At 40.3% G+C, this 16,810-nt stretch overlaps 1 protein-coding gene across 1 annotated transcript in view; it reads right to left on the bottom strand.

The window, feature by feature from the left end:
* The window catches only part of LOC136633595 (5-hydroxytryptamine receptor 3A-like), a 31,238-nt gene extending 17,723 nt beyond the window's left edge, over positions 1-13,515 (bottom strand). The window contains exons 1-4 of the mRNA XM_066609354.1: positions 13,430-13,515; positions 13,014-13,183; positions 10,904-11,061; positions 7,972-8,176 (exon numbers count right to left, since the gene is read on the bottom strand). Coding sequence (XP_066465451.1) covers positions 7,972-8,176; positions 10,904-11,061; positions 13,014-13,183; positions 13,430-13,515 — 619 coding nt within the window. The remainder of the gene's footprint in view (positions 1-7,971; positions 8,177-10,903; positions 11,062-13,013; positions 13,184-13,429) is intronic.
* Positions 13,516-16,810: the final 3,295 nt, after the last annotated feature.

Raw genomic sequence — 16,810 nt, 5'->3', positions numbered from 1 at the left:
CTATAGTAATAAAGTCCCTAAAAGTCTCCAGGGCCAGGCGGATTTTCAAATGAATATTATAAGGACATCTATGTGGTCTTGGCCCCTTACATGACTGAAACCTTCAACAGGGCAATCTCTTGTGGTACTGCTAGGAAAAATGCACAGAGCTACCATCATGACTATACCGAAGGTTGGAAAATTACTTAAAGGAGATGTCCCGAGGCAGCAAGTGGGTCTATACACTTCTGTATGGCCATAATAATGCACTTTGTAATATACATTGTGCATTAATTATGAGCCATACAGAAGTTATAAAAAGTTTTATACTTACCTGCTCCGTTGCTAGCGTCCTGGTCTCCATGGTGCCGACTAATTTTTGGCCTCCGATGGCCAAATTAGCCGCGCTTGCGCAGTCCGGGTCTTCTGCTGTTCTCTATGGGGCTCCGTGTAGCTCCGTGTAGCTCCGCCCCGTCACGTGCCGATTCCAGCCAATCAGGAGGCTGGAATCGGCAGTGGACCGCACAGAAGAGCTGCGGTCCACGAAGCAAGAGGTTCCCGGCGGCCATCTTCAGCGGTAAGTATTGAAGTCACCGGACCGCCGGGATTCAGGTAAGCGCTGTGCGGGTGGTTTTTTTAACCCCTGCATCGGGGTTGTCTCGCGCCGAACGGGGGGGGGGTTTAAAAAAAAAAAAACCCGTTTCGGCGCGGGACATCTCCTTTAATTCTGCAACTTTCAGGCTCATATCACTTTGTAAATTGTGATATAAAAAAGTTTTTTTTTTCCAGAGGCTTTTGAGTGTGCTTCCACACATCATTCATAGTGACTAGGTGGGATTCATGAAGGGGAGACAGGCATCAGATGGCACAAGATGAGTGATTAACCTAATAGCTGTGGCAGATTCTGCTGTGTCCCCTCTGCACTACTGGCCGTAGATACAAAGAAGGCTTTTGACATGCTCCGATGGGAATTTGCCTTTGCTACACTGAAGAAGTTTGGTATATAGGTTGAATTACTCAAGGCCATACCGTATCTAAATGGCTCCCCCTCTGCCAATGTCTTTGTCTATTGAGCCACCTCAAAATCATTCCAAATCATGAATGGGGCACGTCAGGGATGCCCGCCCTGTCCCTCCTATTTTTTTTTACTATAGTTATGGAGCCATTCATTGAATCTATTAGATCAAACATGGACATCAAGGGTATCCCTGCCAGCTTAAGGTAACATAAAATTAGCCTATTTGCAGATGACATCCTTTTAATACTCTTGGATACCTTAACATCACTGAGAAAAACCTATGGAACTATACTCTAATTTAGTCAATTTTCATATTACAAGCTTTACATAGATAAATCACTGATCTTGGCTATCAACATAGACAGGTCTCTGAAAGAAGTCATTCAAAAAGAGTTCCTCTTTCAATGGCAGAACAAGACAATTCTCTATCTAGGCATGAAGCTTTGCTTCCCCCTATCAGACATGGTTGCAGCTAATCTCTCCTCTCTTCTGTTTTGACCTTCAGAAGGAGTTAGACACCCTTGCAAAAAAGAACCCTTATGGATAGGGCAAGTATTACTGTATAAAATGTTAATCCTGCCAAAGGTTTTATAGTATTTTTGCACAATTTCCCTTCTCATGTCCAGCACAGAGATCTCAAAATTACAGAAGCAATTGCCTCCTCTATTCTTTTTCTCAACAGAAGACAGGGAGGAATGGAGGTATTCAATCTGTGGTCCTACTTACACACAATTATTTTAGATCAGACCCAGGTGTGGTTTAGTGAGATCACACATACGGGTTGGCTACGAATAGAAATTCACTGACAACCAACCTCTTAAACCTCTTCTGCTAGCCTCTGTTCTAAGATTCCTTCAACCTTCTCTTTCCCCCTTATCAGGCTTACACAGGCGGCCTTTGTCTATTGAAACCTCTTTCCAGTTGTGGAATATATTGGGTTAGAGAACTAGGCATCATTCAGGGAACACCTTAACCAAATTGCATTTGGGAATCCTCGAACACTTTATTCCAGATCTACGCACAAACATGTGGGCGGGTAATATTCCTTAGCAACCTAATGCAATGTAAATTTTAAAATTCTTTCAGAGGATTTTTTAAAAAATATTTACAAATTAGATCTCTCTAGAGATATTCACAGCTCCAAAAGGGAATGATATCTCACCAGTTGTGCAGGATGCTTACCAATGCTCTCACTGGCTCTTGGTCCCTCTTGAGAATATACTACGATGCTTTCTCAGGAAATATGACAGACACAAAAAGAATTCATCTTCTCAACTGGGAGACAGATCTGGGGGAACAGTTCATAGTTACCCAATGGCTGTCTTCCTTTGAATGGGCCAACAGATCGACTCTAAACGCCAATCTGATGCTGGTACATTTCAATCTATTGATCCGATATCCCCACAATTTAGCTAGCTCCTTTCTTAACTTAAGTGACCACTGCTGGAAATTATGTTGCCATTCAGGCACACTATACCATATCTTACAAAGCTGACCATTACTGTCTTTTTTTCGGAATTAGTTTTTTTTGCCTTCTAAGGTCGATTATGCGAACGGCCATCCCCAAGACCCCCAAATTGTCTCTCCTACTCTTGGGAGAGCTATCTTATTCCTCACTCACTGAGGAAACTAGTGTGCCATGTTCTCCTCACTGAAAAGCTCCTGCTGTCTAGGAGATGGAGAGCCCATACTCCTCCCTCCAGAGAAGAGCTAGTTCAGATGATTTTTGACCATAATCTTTATGAGAAATGTTATGCTCTTAAACATGATAACTTAGACAAATAGTTGTTCAAGTGGAAACCCTGGGAACAATACTACTACAAATAAATGCCTCCCACCCCCCTAGTTTTGTTTGTCTCTCTCGACTGTTTGTTAATGTTAAATGGTTATCTAGTTTGCTAGGTATGTTCTAAACTCAATTTAAGCAAATGTTAGACATGCTCTACATTTAAAATGGCTCATATGTAATATACAGACTGTGTCCCAGCCTTATGGCAATAGGAGTGCTGCTTCTGTGCATATACTTGTCCTAATATACAGCCCAATGATGTGCCAAGTTCCATTTGTTTAATCCTTTCCAATCCACTGTCTGACCTCTGAAGACATTATGATTTAAGGCTGCACAGTTCCGATGTTGGAAGACATCCGTCTAGGCTCTCTTACTGTATATTGCCAGCCTCTCTGCTGTCAGAGCCTATCCAACATGTCACCTAATGCAGTACTGGCTTTAGCCAGCATATAGCGCCGTTGTATAATGGCAGAAAAAGAGTAAGCCCCCTAGGAAAACTAGGATACAAATTGGATTGGAAAGGGTTAAACTGTGTTAAAGTTGAATGTATATGTGTTTCTGTGATTCTGGTCAGCAGCCCCTGCACTGGGAATGTGATGCTGGAGGGACACACCCCTATGAGGTCAGCCTGCCAGTATGAGAAGGAAGCAGGATGTGACGACACAAAGAGAGCAGCAGCCATCTTTGCAAAGAAAGAACCAAGTGTCTGTGCTGTATTGAGAGTGTGTGGAGATCTTAGAGGACTTTCCTGTGCAGCTAACCTGTGTGTAATTCAGTCCAGAGGCAGACAGAGTGGAAAGAGACAGTATGTTCAGTGGAGCCATGCTGAAAGGACTGTGCTCAGTGGCTAACCAGTAATACTGACATTGTGGCTGTGGACATTGCCACCAAAGTTATAGACTGGCAGGGCTGTTGAGTACCGGACGGTAACCCTGGCTTATATCACACCGGGGTGTATGGATTCTGCAGGACTGTTAGTGTGCTGAGCTACTTGCTGTTGGATCCCATTTCATCCATTTTGTTTTCCTGCCTGCTGAGAAGAATCTTATTGCCTCGGATGTTGTGATAACCGTGAGGAGAGGACGCTTCGCTATACAAGGAAAGAACGACATTGGGCCCCAACGCACGCTTCTACACACTGTAAGCAGTCCACCCGGACCACTGGTAAGAGGGGTGCGCACCCAAATGTGAAGTTAGGGTCAGTTAGGGATAGTTTTGGGGCTATTGTTCTTTCAGTGTCCGTGCTGTGGAGGTGGACATAGTAAACGTGGAATATATTGTGAAATCTAACTTGAATTGTTCCAACTATACTGTGTATTGTGCTTGTCCTTATTCCTGTTCTTTTACCATTAACTTGCCTTTATTAACCTGTAGTAAATACATTTTTCTTAACTTGACCACCCCGTGTGCGTCCTTTCTGGTTGCGGAGACCAAGCCACCTGCCTTGCTCTCGGTTCACACATATACAGTGTCTCAATTTCACATTTCGAGACTCTACCAGTAACATTTTGCATACTCACCAACATATGTATGTTAAAATATATATCGCTGCCTTCACTGTAATATCTTTTTGTTATAAAGTCAATACAAAGAAATTGCTTAAAAAAAAAAAAGAGTCTCCACATGTTGCATGTAGATTTTGTTGAGCATCTATAAAACAAGCGCATCCCTCCAAAAAGTATGTACTCTCTAAAAAATATGTGCACCCCAAAATAGTATGTTCAATCCCCTAGAAGTATTGTTTGATGATGTAAGAGCTCAAATTATCCATGGACTAGAGAAAGTTAAATTACTTCCCGATTCTTTACAAAAATGTATGCAAATAAATCTTTCAACATTCATGACTAATTTGTAAATAATTATATATAATTGATGCAAGTAAATTATGTTTCCTTGTTACGCTCACAGTCCTAGGTACAAATAGATGATGGGAGAGATCTCTGTAATATTTCCTGATATATTTATACATAGTTTTTTGGATTTCCCTCAGTGCTTTTTTTTTCTAAACCAAATAACTCCAATTTCAATTACATCTTTGGGTATTGTAGTCCGCCGATTCCATTTATTACTTTAGTTGCCTCTAAACCTGCAGAAACTGACCAAGCCCCCAACTTATCCACAGCCATTTGCAACCACACTCTGTCCTTCCATGTGTTACTTTACATAGTTTTCTATCATCTACAAATATTTCTATTTTACTGTTCAATCTTTCAACAAGGTCATTAATAAATATTTGAAAAAGAATAGGGCCCAGTACTAACCCCTGCACCCCACTACTAATGGTGACCTAATCAGAGTTTGTACCGTTAATAAGCACCCTTTCTATCATTGAGCCAGTTACTTACACACATAATTTTGCCCAGACCAAGCATTCTCATTTTATATACCAACCCTTTATGAGGCACAGTATAAAATGCTTTGGTAATGTCCAGATACACAAGATCCAATGACTTTACCCAGTCCATTCTAGAACTTACCTCTTCCTATAAGCAGATCAGATTGTTTTGACAGGAGCGACCACTCACGAACCCATGCTAGTACGAACCCATACAGCTCTTTTCCTTGAGGTACTCTAGGATAACATGTCTTGGAAACACTTCAGACATTTCATCAACATTAGAAGTAAGAATTACTGGTCTGTAGTTTCCAGGTTCACTTTTTGACCCCTTTTTGAATATTGGGACCACATTGGTTATGCACCAATCCAGTGAAGCAGACCCCATCACTAAAGAGTCCTTACATATAAGAAACAACGGTATGTCCATCACATTACTTAATTCCCTTAAAACCCAGGGTTGTATGCCATCGGGCCCGCTGTTTTGTTTATTTTAGTTTTTTAAAGACCGCTCTGCACTACTTTCTGGGTTAAAGTGGTGACATTTAGTGGGGAGTTTACTTTATCATTCTGCATCTCATCTAAGATTTCATTTTCCTCTGAAGAATAAGCAATTTAATAGATTTGCTTTCTCCTCGTCACATTCTATAATTTTTCCTAGAATATTTATTTAAGGGCCAGCATTTTCAGTATTAATCTTTTTGCTATTTATATAATTGAAGAACAGTTTAGTCAGTTTTATCCTTTTCGGCAAGAAGTCTCTCTGTCTCTGACTGCTTCTTCGCTGCCTTCTTGTTTTACTATCTTAAATGCTTTATTTTTGTTGTTTATTGTCTCCTTTACATTTTTATTGAGTCACATTGGTTTCCTCCTATTCCTAGCCCTTTTATTCCTGTAAGGTTTCAAGTCCTACAGTAAGTATTTAAGATGTTTTTAAACATTTCCTATTTATTGTCTGTACTCTTTTTTTTTTTTTTACATTATTTCAACCAATAATATGCATGGCATATCTAAGCTGGTAGAACTTTGCCTTCCTTAAGTTTGGCGTTTTCATAGCTTCCCTATAAAACTCTGTCTTGAAAGACAAGTTGACGTTTATGATATTATGGTCACCATTTCCCAAGTGCCCCTTAACCTGCACCCCTGATATTCTGTCTGGTCTGTTGGTTAATCCCTCTAGTTGGGTCCTGTACGAATTGGTAATTATCTTTAGTAATTGACAGAAATGTGTTACCTTTATGAGATCTGCAGGTTTCAGCTTCCCAATTTGTATCCGGATAGTTAAAGTCCCCCATAATAATTACCTCATTGTGATTTACTGCTTCATCTATTTGCTTCAGTAATAGATCTTAAGTTATTTCTGTTAGATTTATTGGCCTATAGAAAACCCCTATTAAGATTTTTTATTGTTTTTACCTCCATGCATATCTACCCACAGAGACTCCACATGTTCTCCCTTACATATATCTTCCTGTAGTGTGGGCTTTAATCAAGATTTTACATAAAGACAAACCCACCCCTTTCCAGTTTTTGATCCCTATTGAACAGACTGCAACCCTGTAAGTTCACCACCAAGTCAAAGCTTTCATCCAACCATGTGTTTCCCTATTAACTACCCTTCCAGTTCTAATGCTACTAACCCTTCCCACTGCTCTACCACATTTTCATTACTTAGCCCCAGGTTACTGTCTACACTATCTTATCCTCTATCTCTCCGATTGCCCCTCCTCAGTTCTTAGTTTAAGCACTCTTCCAACATACTAGCCATCTTCTCCTCCTGCACAGCTGCTCCCTCCCTATTGATATGCAGTCCATCCCTATGGTAGAACCTGCAGCCAACAGCAAAATCAGCCCAGTTCTCCAGGAACCCAAACCTCTCCTTCCTACACCAACTCTTGAGCTGCTTGTCTTCCTCCCTACACGTACAGGTAGTATTTCAGGAAAAAATGCTTTGGAGGTTCTTGCCCTAAGCTTACATCCTAGTTCCTTGAAATTGTTTTTAAGGACCTTCCAACTACCTGTAACTTTATCATTGGTACCATGACCACTGACCTCCAGCCCATCCCAGTAAACTGTCAACCCAATCTATCATGTGTGGAACTCAAGCACCAGGAAGACAACACACCATTGGATGACCCCGGTCTTTGTGACCGATTGCTCTGTTTATCCCCTTAATTATTGAGTCCTGCACTACCAGGACTTCTCTAGCCTGCCCTACACTCCTATTCTTCTTACTGGAGCATACATCCCACTGATGACCAGAAGCCAGGTTGTACTGCAGCAGTGCTAATCCTGTAATGACATCCCCCTCATGTGCCAACTTTGCAAACTTATTGGACCAGTTCAAATCAATACACCTTTAATGACCCAAAAGACAGAAAACATCTGTGACAGTGTTCAGTGATGAGGGGACTCTCCGTGGGCATGAAGAAATCCCCTGCCACAGCTGTCACAGCAGTGGCAGAGGAGCGCGATCTTTCATTGCTTTCAATGGGGCCAGTGCTGCTGCCAACAGCATACTGTTCATGTTTCTATAGGGAAGCGCTCTACAAGTGACATATATATTCTCAGTTGACATGGCTGTAATTAGGATTTATCCCATGGAAGGTCAAACAACTTTTTTTCAACATTACATGTGTTGTGACTGTGCCAGCCTATATCATAATATTTCACAGAAGTTGCACTTATTTCTTTTTGCTTCAGTGGTAGACATTCATTATGTATGCAGTACATCATTACTTCCTGATTATATCTTAGGAGAACTGTTCTTATCAAACCTTTCCTAAGTATTTATTTTATTACTGCAAGAGTACATTTGGTACAGTAAATTACTACAAAAATCAGTTTTACCTATTAGTGGTGTCCCAGTGGGAGGAGATTTGTCTGATACAATTACAAGAAAGACTGAATATCCTAGGAGGAGGGTAATCTTGAAGCTTGTTCTCTCCCCACTCTCCGGGGGTAAGTAAAATCCAGCGATATTCATGATCATCAGCAATATACTTGGCACAATCAGATTGATAAAATAAAACAGAGGCTTTCTTCTCAGTATCAACTAAAAGTGAACCAATGAAAAAAATGACAAAAATCACATAATTGCGCTTGTTAGTCAGCTGATTGGCTCATTTACAGTATGTAAGCATGAAAACACTTACTGGTCAGCTGTACATTTCCCTTTGTAATCCCAATTGATCAGTAACAGTTGAACAGTTTTATCATTGATCTTCTCCTTTGTGCACATTGACCAATTCATTATGATTACTAAGAATCAAGCAAATCACAACCATAATTGCTGAGTGTAAATGGGGTCTTTAATGGGGGTTTAATTGCATATTCAGACTTAGTGCCCAGGGCAGCGTGAACTGTAAATATAGACCTAAACCGCAAGATTTGTCAAAAATGTTAATAGATGTGAGTCCTGATTTTAAGACCAGCACTAATTCCCGCAACAATGAACCACTTCTGGTGAAATGGCCAATGGCCGCCACAACCAGATAGTGATTGCATGGCGAGGTGGCCAGAACTACAAAGACAGAGGAGCTTGCTGTGTTCCGCTATTTCAGCAACACCAACAAAAGTAAGTGGCATCATAACAATGAAGTCACATTATGATAACATGTAAAGTTTGAATTAAGTTGAATGACAATCTCACATCGATCACTTTAAATGACACTCAATGACCACGTTCATAGAGACTGCCATTTGTTAGCTTTCAGAGCCACAGATTTTCATGATGGCAGAGATTCCACTAGATGTTAAAATTGTTCAGCAGGAATATTGGTACATGTGGGCAGGATAGATGGAGGACGAGTGTATTGATTTGTGCTGCTTGCACCAAATTGTGACAGTCCCATCAGCATAGTGTAATACAAATCTGAATTTATCTGACTTGGAAATGTTTTTACACTGTTTAATGATCCAAATTTTTACCCTTTTTTGCCTTCTGGAGTCTTGCCTTTCTGTTTATCTTAGACAACAATACCACTTGAGCTGGCGGCCTGCTGTTTTAGGTCATTCTTGCTAAGAAATGATGAGTTGTGCAAGAAAGCCCCACAACATTGGCAGTTTATCAAATCCTTGCCATGGCTAGTTGGCTAGTCTAGCACTTATGACTAGGCCTTTATAGTTGGTTTAAATGCTTGATTTTCCTATTGTAATGTGGATTCACATTGAAATTGAGCCACTGAAAAACATGTTCATTTTATGCTGTACTTCGGGTCATGGGTCTAATTTACACACAGGGAAGGTACAATTGTGAAAGGGCTGGTATCTTTAATAGAGTGGGCAGTCAGTATGCCCATATCATATTTAAAATATTATAATTAAAACATATAAGGGGGAATACTGTATATAGTACATGCTAGATTTAAATAAGCAACTCTCAATCTGATTGTTGGACATGCACAATTAAGCTCCATCCAAGGCACCTTTCCCTCTCACATAGGCAGATAAGCAATGCGCAGTCGGGTGGCCCATAGAGATATGGCAAAAATTAAAGTGGCAATACACATTCCCAATTTGTTACTTCTGCTAATAGTAATATTAGGGTAAAGTTTTAGCTTTAAATTCCAACTGCAAGATGGTGCTCAATACTGATGTATATTATGAGAAATGGCGCTTATGTGCAAGATTTCGAATTAGGCAGTCTACAGCTTTAATATTAAAAATGTGCTTTTGCAATAGAACCACTATGCTTAAAAAAAAACATTTAAGTATCGACAATAGCATTTGTCGTGTACTAATATTTGTTCTGACAATCTAGACATTTGTACTCTTCCTACAAAAATACCTCCAAGTATATGAAAATAGTCAAAAGTATGACGCAAATATATTTCAAATGCAGGAATCCGGCTATTGTGAAGAACCTTGCTTTTATTCCAATAACTTCGTGCTCATACAGACAAACAGAGTACGCGTTTCGGTTCGCAGAACCTAGGTGAGCAAGGTTCTGCGAACCGAAACGCGTACTCTGTTTGGCTTTAGTTAGACACATATATTTCAAATGCAGGAATCCGGCTATTGTGAAGAACCTTGCTTTTATTCCAATAACTTCGTGCTCATACAGACAAAGTAGCCGGATGGCAATGTGAAGGCTTGTGAGTATACCTGCTTATGGGACCAAGACTGCAGCGCAAGAAAGCAAGGTGGGACAGTTTATTTTTTGTTTCATATATTATGACGCAAATACTTGTCAGTCAGCGCTTAAGGACTGGGCAACAGACTTCTTGGTAATCTGTGTTGGAACAGCCTTGTGATTTGCCTCCATGACTTGAAGCAACAGCTGTTTTTCTTCTTCGTCATTAGTAAAAAGTCTGAAAATTCATGGTCTTTTGGCAGAACCTTGTTATAGACATTAGAACCCAAAACTCTGCCCCAAATTAAAGTTTGTTAGAAGGAAAAAAATGAGGGTGTCTTGCTTATTGTAGTTGAAAGTTGAGTTTTTTTGGGCCACCCTAGTGTACAGTCATTTCAGAAGTCCCAAGCAAACGTTTGAGGCATCATTCTGGGGGTGCAGAAGTATCCAATGGTATGTTTTATGGATTAAAGTTATTTTGTTATTAGTTCAGAATAGTTTGTTACCCCAAAAACTATAGGCTAAGGGTGCATTCCCAAATGTTGAATTTGCTGCGAATTTCTGCGACGGAAAAAATCTACAACAAATCTGCAGTAAATCCCACATGTGGGAATGTACCCTAAAATGTCTTATAGTAGTTGCAGCTTTTGATAGATATCACATCAAGTACATTTTTCACAAGCAATTTAAAAATAAACCTTAACTTACAGAAAATGTAGTCTCTCCAGAGACACAAGACTCATAGTCTACTGTATTGAAGCTGGGCGACACACTGATGATATCCCATTCACCAAAATCTGTAAATTCACTTGTGTAATTATGGCTCTCTTTTTCAGGTTTCCAAATAGATATATTAACATCTTGTACTAAAAAAGTTGAAAAATATTGTATGGAAGCAGATGTGAATCAAACTTATATGTGTCAACATTTGCAAATTGGCTTCAGGGAGATTTAAAAATACAGCGCACACAGCGTGCTCAATTGAATTTTTTATTTCCAAAAATATTCCCCTTTTGCATACCAGACCTTATTTACTAAAAGAATGAAAACACGTTTTATGTGAAGGTGAACCAGTTTCCAGCAAGCAGCTGTTCTATAAGCAAACACAGCACTAGTCCATGTCACTTGTGGTCCCCTCTGAGTAGACATAGCACAACCCTTAATACAGAGTTCAGATCAACTTTTTATGCAGACCCCAGACCACTCTCCACCTGCATACAAACCCCAAACTAGTTCTCATCTTTATACAGATCCCAAATCAGTTCTCCCTGTATACAGACCCCAGACCAACCATCCATGTATACAGATCTCAGACTAGATGACAAACAAGTTCTCCTCTGTATAAAGACCCCAGACCAGTTCTCACATGCATATAGACTTCAAAACAGTCCTTCCTGTATATTGACCCCAGGCCAGGTCAACCTGCATAGACATTCCATTCTCATATACCGACCCCAAACCTAGGCGCCAACACATCCATGGCATAGACATTATAAATAAATTGAGCTGTATGTGGGCTTTACATCACCATAGATCAGTACCAGGTACATGTCTGGAATGTAGTGCCTCACCTGCTGCCTCTTCTACCTCACACCATCATCAATCTCCATTGTATAGAGAGCACAGTGCTGCCACTTATCTCATCACATCAGGCTGGGTGTAGGTGGAGAGTGATGAGATACGAAGGAAGCATAACAAGATCCATCTGTGGTTGCACAACTTCACAATATTCTTCAGCTGGTTGGACTTAGAGGGAGGTGGCCATTACCAGGACAAGAGGTGAAAATAGTGGGGAGCACAGCAAGACTATCTTTAGGAGCTGAAGAACTGCAATATGCGCTGCCTCACTGTCCACACAGAGCCATGTCTTGTGACCAGACATTCAGCTACTGTACTAGGAATGGGGAGAGGAGTGGGGCATCTAGGAGATTTGTTGGCTCCTCCGGTATAGCAGGAGATCTCCCCTTCTTCAGGGTTATGTAAGGGGCACAAGGAAAGACTAGAAGCAATGGGATGAAACTGAAAGGAAGGAGACACAAATTAGATATTGGAAAAAACTTTCTGACAGTGAGGGTGATCAATGAGTGGAACAGGTTACCACAGGAGGTGGTGAGTTCTCCTTCAATGGAAGTGTTCAAACAGAGGCTGAACAAATATCTGTCTGGGATGATTTAGTGTATCCTGCATTGAGCAGGGGGTTGGACCTGATGACCCTGGAGGTCCCTTCCTGCTCTACCATTCTAGTATTCTATGGCTTCAAGCCATCTGGGACTCATGGGGCACCCTAAATATCCTTGACTCTAGGTAACACCCCCGTGAACATCCATCTTTACTGGAATTGTTCCAGCTAGATTCACCCCCCCCCCCTTCTTTACTGCCTCTTCATTTGTCTTCCCCTTGTTTCTTTTCTTTTTTTTTTTCGTTTTTTTTAGCTACATCCCTTTTGTGACTTTGTTACACACAGCACTATGGTTCAGCTCCTGGCTGTTGGTTTTCTTTCACCACGTATTACTTTTACAGCTGTGAATTTATGTTTCCTCTGTTTGATTTAGGTCTGGGAAACAACCTGGAAACATTTTAGCATATTTCCATATTCACATGTTTAGCTTTTTATATGCTATTTCTTTTATATTGACCAATTTCAACTGTAAATCTCTTATGTCCATGTATCTTTGCATCAAGTTGTAAACTCTTTCTTTGCATTTCTTAGCTCTATATATGCTATCGTATATCTGCATCATCTACCTTCTTTGTGCTTTTTTGAAAAATGCAATAAAAATGACAATTACTTAAAAAAAATACATAGGACAAAACATACTTGTGTGAATCAAGCTAATGAATGTTAGGGAGCAGTTGTGTTGATCAAATGGAAAATAATAGATGTCGAACTTGCAGGTAGCTTTTAATTGCATAGGCTCGCTGTAATAAATCCTGCCATTATAATGGACATACACATAAGCATCTTCTGCGGCTTTCCCAGGATCCACTCTAGAAATCAAACAAAAGTCAGTTGTTTCACTATCAAGACCAAAGGACTTTTATTTGACACAAAACACATGAGACATCAAACACTACATGTTCCATTGCAAGTCTGGAAATTGGTGCCTGTGGTGCCTACCAGAACCCACTGTGGAATACTTGTTTTCTATATGGCAGTTTGAATTAAAGGTGTAGTCTAGGGAGTGAAAATTAAAATCTTCTAAGTGCTGATTAAAAGGTAAAAGTTAAACTCACCTCATCCAATTTTCAATCACTCTCATTCCAATGGTGCTTGGTCCCCTGCTGCAACTGTTCTTCAGGCTCAAGCGATGATGGTCCATCACATGTAACCACTGCAGCCAATTCCAGCTGATCCTAAGTTATATACAGTCAGTAACTAGCTGCATCAGTCACATGTTATTATGATGGGACATTTATCACTTTATCTGAAGAAAAGTGCTACTCGGGTTTGGACACCTTCAGAATGGGAGTTGCAGGAGAAAAGGTGAGGGGAGGATGACTTTTTTTGTAATCTTATTTATACAGTTCTGAGATTTCAATCTAATCTTTTCTCCTAGACTATCCCTTAGGGCAGCTTCACACAAGCGTCTGCACAAAAACGCTCATTGCAGCGTATTTGTGCATGAATTGGGTTTGAAGAGCAACACAATCAGGGTTTTGTGCATGTTAATGTAATTTTAGAGCACATAAAGTCGCTTCAATCGCGCGCCTAACAACCCTTACAGTGGAATTTAATGGATATTTAAGCCTAATAAGGTCCAACTGTTTTGTTTTCCTGCATTTTGTGCAATGTTTCACCCTTTCCCTTGTGTATTTGTGCTTCTGCCATAGACTTTTATGGTACTTTTGCTGCGTAAAACGCAGGAAAATAGACCAGGTCCTATTTTTTCTGGACGTGCTAAATGCACAAAAAATACGCTTGTGGGAATTAACCCATTGAAATCAATGGGTGCTATTTTTTGTGTTTAGTGCACGTAGATTTTGCTTGCGCAAATACGTGCACAAGCACTGCCATGTGAAGGAGCCCTTGAAGTGAAGAATTGACCAAAAACTTTATTCCAAGTTATTTTGAGACATTAGAATATAAAAGCTAATATTTTTTTGGCATAATAGTATCTGGAGAAATGTTAAAAAATAACCTTATCTGCAGATCTGCCTTAGGCCTCGTTCACACGAGCATGCATTTACACGTGTTTAGATGCACACAAATTTGCACATCAACACACGTGCCAAAACACGTTTGAATGATCTCAATGGGGCTGTCACTGCTGCCAGTGGCCCCATTGAAAGCAATAGGATGCCAGCACCCGCACAGTGATTTTTCAGGGAGGGGCTTTAAATATAAGCCCTTCCCTGAAAAATCATCCCTAGCTGTAGTAAAAGATAAATATATATATATATATATACTCACCTCTTAGAGTGCTGAGTGTGATTAGCAGAGTGCTGCGACCAATCACAGGCAGTGCTCATGTGTCAGTCAATGGATGGCTGAGCACTGCCTGTGATTAATTGAACGTTCAGCCAATCAGATGCAGCCCTTTCAGTTGGCGGGGATTTTAAATCCCCGCCTGCTGAAAGAACTTCATTATAGTGCCAGGGACCAAGCGGCTAGATGCACCTGAGCCCTACAGCTAGGGATGATTTTCAGGGAAGGACTTACATTTAAAGCCCTTCCCCGGAAATTACTGTGGGGTGTCGGCATCCTGTGCTTATGGCATTGCTGTCTGTTTAACCCATTAAAGACCAAGCAGAGTAAACTTACGGCACTTGGTCCTGGGCTTTAATCCCAGCCAATAGTAAAAATACAGTGGAGTAGTAAAGCCCCTGCTTCTGCAATCAATCAGAAGGATGTCAGGTTCTCAGCTGTTAGTCACAGCTGAGAACCCAAAGGAGAAGGCAGGACTATTTTTAACCAGTATTTTTTCTGCTTTCTTCTTCCCCAAGTACACAGCACTCAATGAGGGCTATGTATTAAGCAGTGAAAGTGGAAGTATAACTTTCACTATGCGAGCCACCAGTTACGTGACCACCAGAATCCCCTGGCACAGCAGGGCTACAGGGTTCAAGGATATCCTGATCGGCTCTGCCAGTGAGTATTGTCACTACAGGGGGATGTTTTGCTCTGTTACTGCGGCTCCTATGGATGCCCCAGCTACAGTGGAAAACTGTTGAATAAAAAAACCCCAAAACATCTGAATGTCCCCCAGAGGTCTTATATGATGTCATGGGGGACATAAATAGTGAAAAACATAATTACATAAATAAGTAAATAAATTACAAAATAAAATAAAAATCCATACAGAAAATACCCCAAAACCGACTCCAACCAAAACCGTCACAGTATGCACCTTGTAATCAGTGTATATACTGAGAACAGTCTAACTGACTTCTGTGTGTATATACTGAAAGGCTGTAAAGTATGTAAGGATGCGGCCATAGACTGCAGGGATTGAGCATGCCTTTAAGGCTAAGAAGGGGCTGCAACCTCCAGTCTGGGGGTAAATTTAAATAAAAAGGGGGCGTTACCTTTAAGGGTAAAAAATGAAGTGAATGGGAGGGGTGGCAAATTCTGCAGAGAGACATCCGTACATGCAGTCTGAGGAGAATCTAACACTCCTCTATGTGTTTACATATTTTATTCTTTGCTTCCTCTGAAGTAACTACGACTTCATGAAATTTTACGTGCGAAAAACAGGTAAGCACCTGTACCAAATTAACTCGAGCAAAGCTGGGTATATCAGCTAGTCAACAATAAATGAATGTAAGCATACCTGAGATAAGCAAATATCTATACTAAGAGAGAAATAGGAAGGAAACAATTTAAGGGTAGACTAGATGGATCATGTGCTCTATTCTGCTGTCAATCTTCTGTTTCTACAGTGTGTTTATAAGACTTCACCTATCATATGGAATAATCATAAGTAATACCTTGTATACTTACAGTTCCTTGACCGTAACATCTGGTTCCCATATACCATTAGTAGGAATTGAAATTCTAGTTATATTTTCAAATTTTCTTGGATCCCAAGTAAGAAACTCATCAACCCAGTACTGTATAGTATAAAAGAGAAAAAAGTAAATGTGTGTTATGAATATGATTAGAAAATGTTATCATGGTACTAGATATCATATTTGTCCGAGACTGCAGACAAAACTATGGTACAGTTTCTTTTTTTGTGCAATGGAGATCTCTTTGGTCATCCTTTCACATGGTTAAGGGCTTCTGCAGATGAGTAATTTTGCACGCATTTTTGTGCGCCAAAACACAGAGAATAGAACCAATTGATTTCAATTGGTTTCCCTCACATTCTGTGTTTTTGTGCTCAATTTTCACACACATGAAAATATACATGAAATGCTCTATTTTTGTGCAGATTTGTTCACCTAAAACATCGTAGGAGTCTATGGGGGTGAACAAATGCACACCTGATGTGCACAAAATTGCACACTGAACTGCGTAATTTTGCAGAGAAATCAATAACACCAACTGGGCTGCACAGGTGTGTCCTGCCCCGATGTGAATAGTCCCAGCTGTGCAGAAAAGTATAGTAAAATGCACAGATACACACTTGATTGCCAGCGATAGCATTCCCTTCACAGTGCAATTATTTTATC

The sequence above is a fragment of the Eleutherodactylus coqui genome, chromosome 6 (assembly GCF_035609145.1).
Source record: "Eleutherodactylus coqui strain aEleCoq1 chromosome 6, aEleCoq1.hap1, whole genome shotgun sequence".
NCBI lineage: Eukaryota > Metazoa > Chordata > Amphibia > Anura > Eleutherodactylidae > Eleutherodactylus > Eleutherodactylus coqui.
This window is presented reverse-complemented; position numbering and strand designations above follow the sequence as displayed.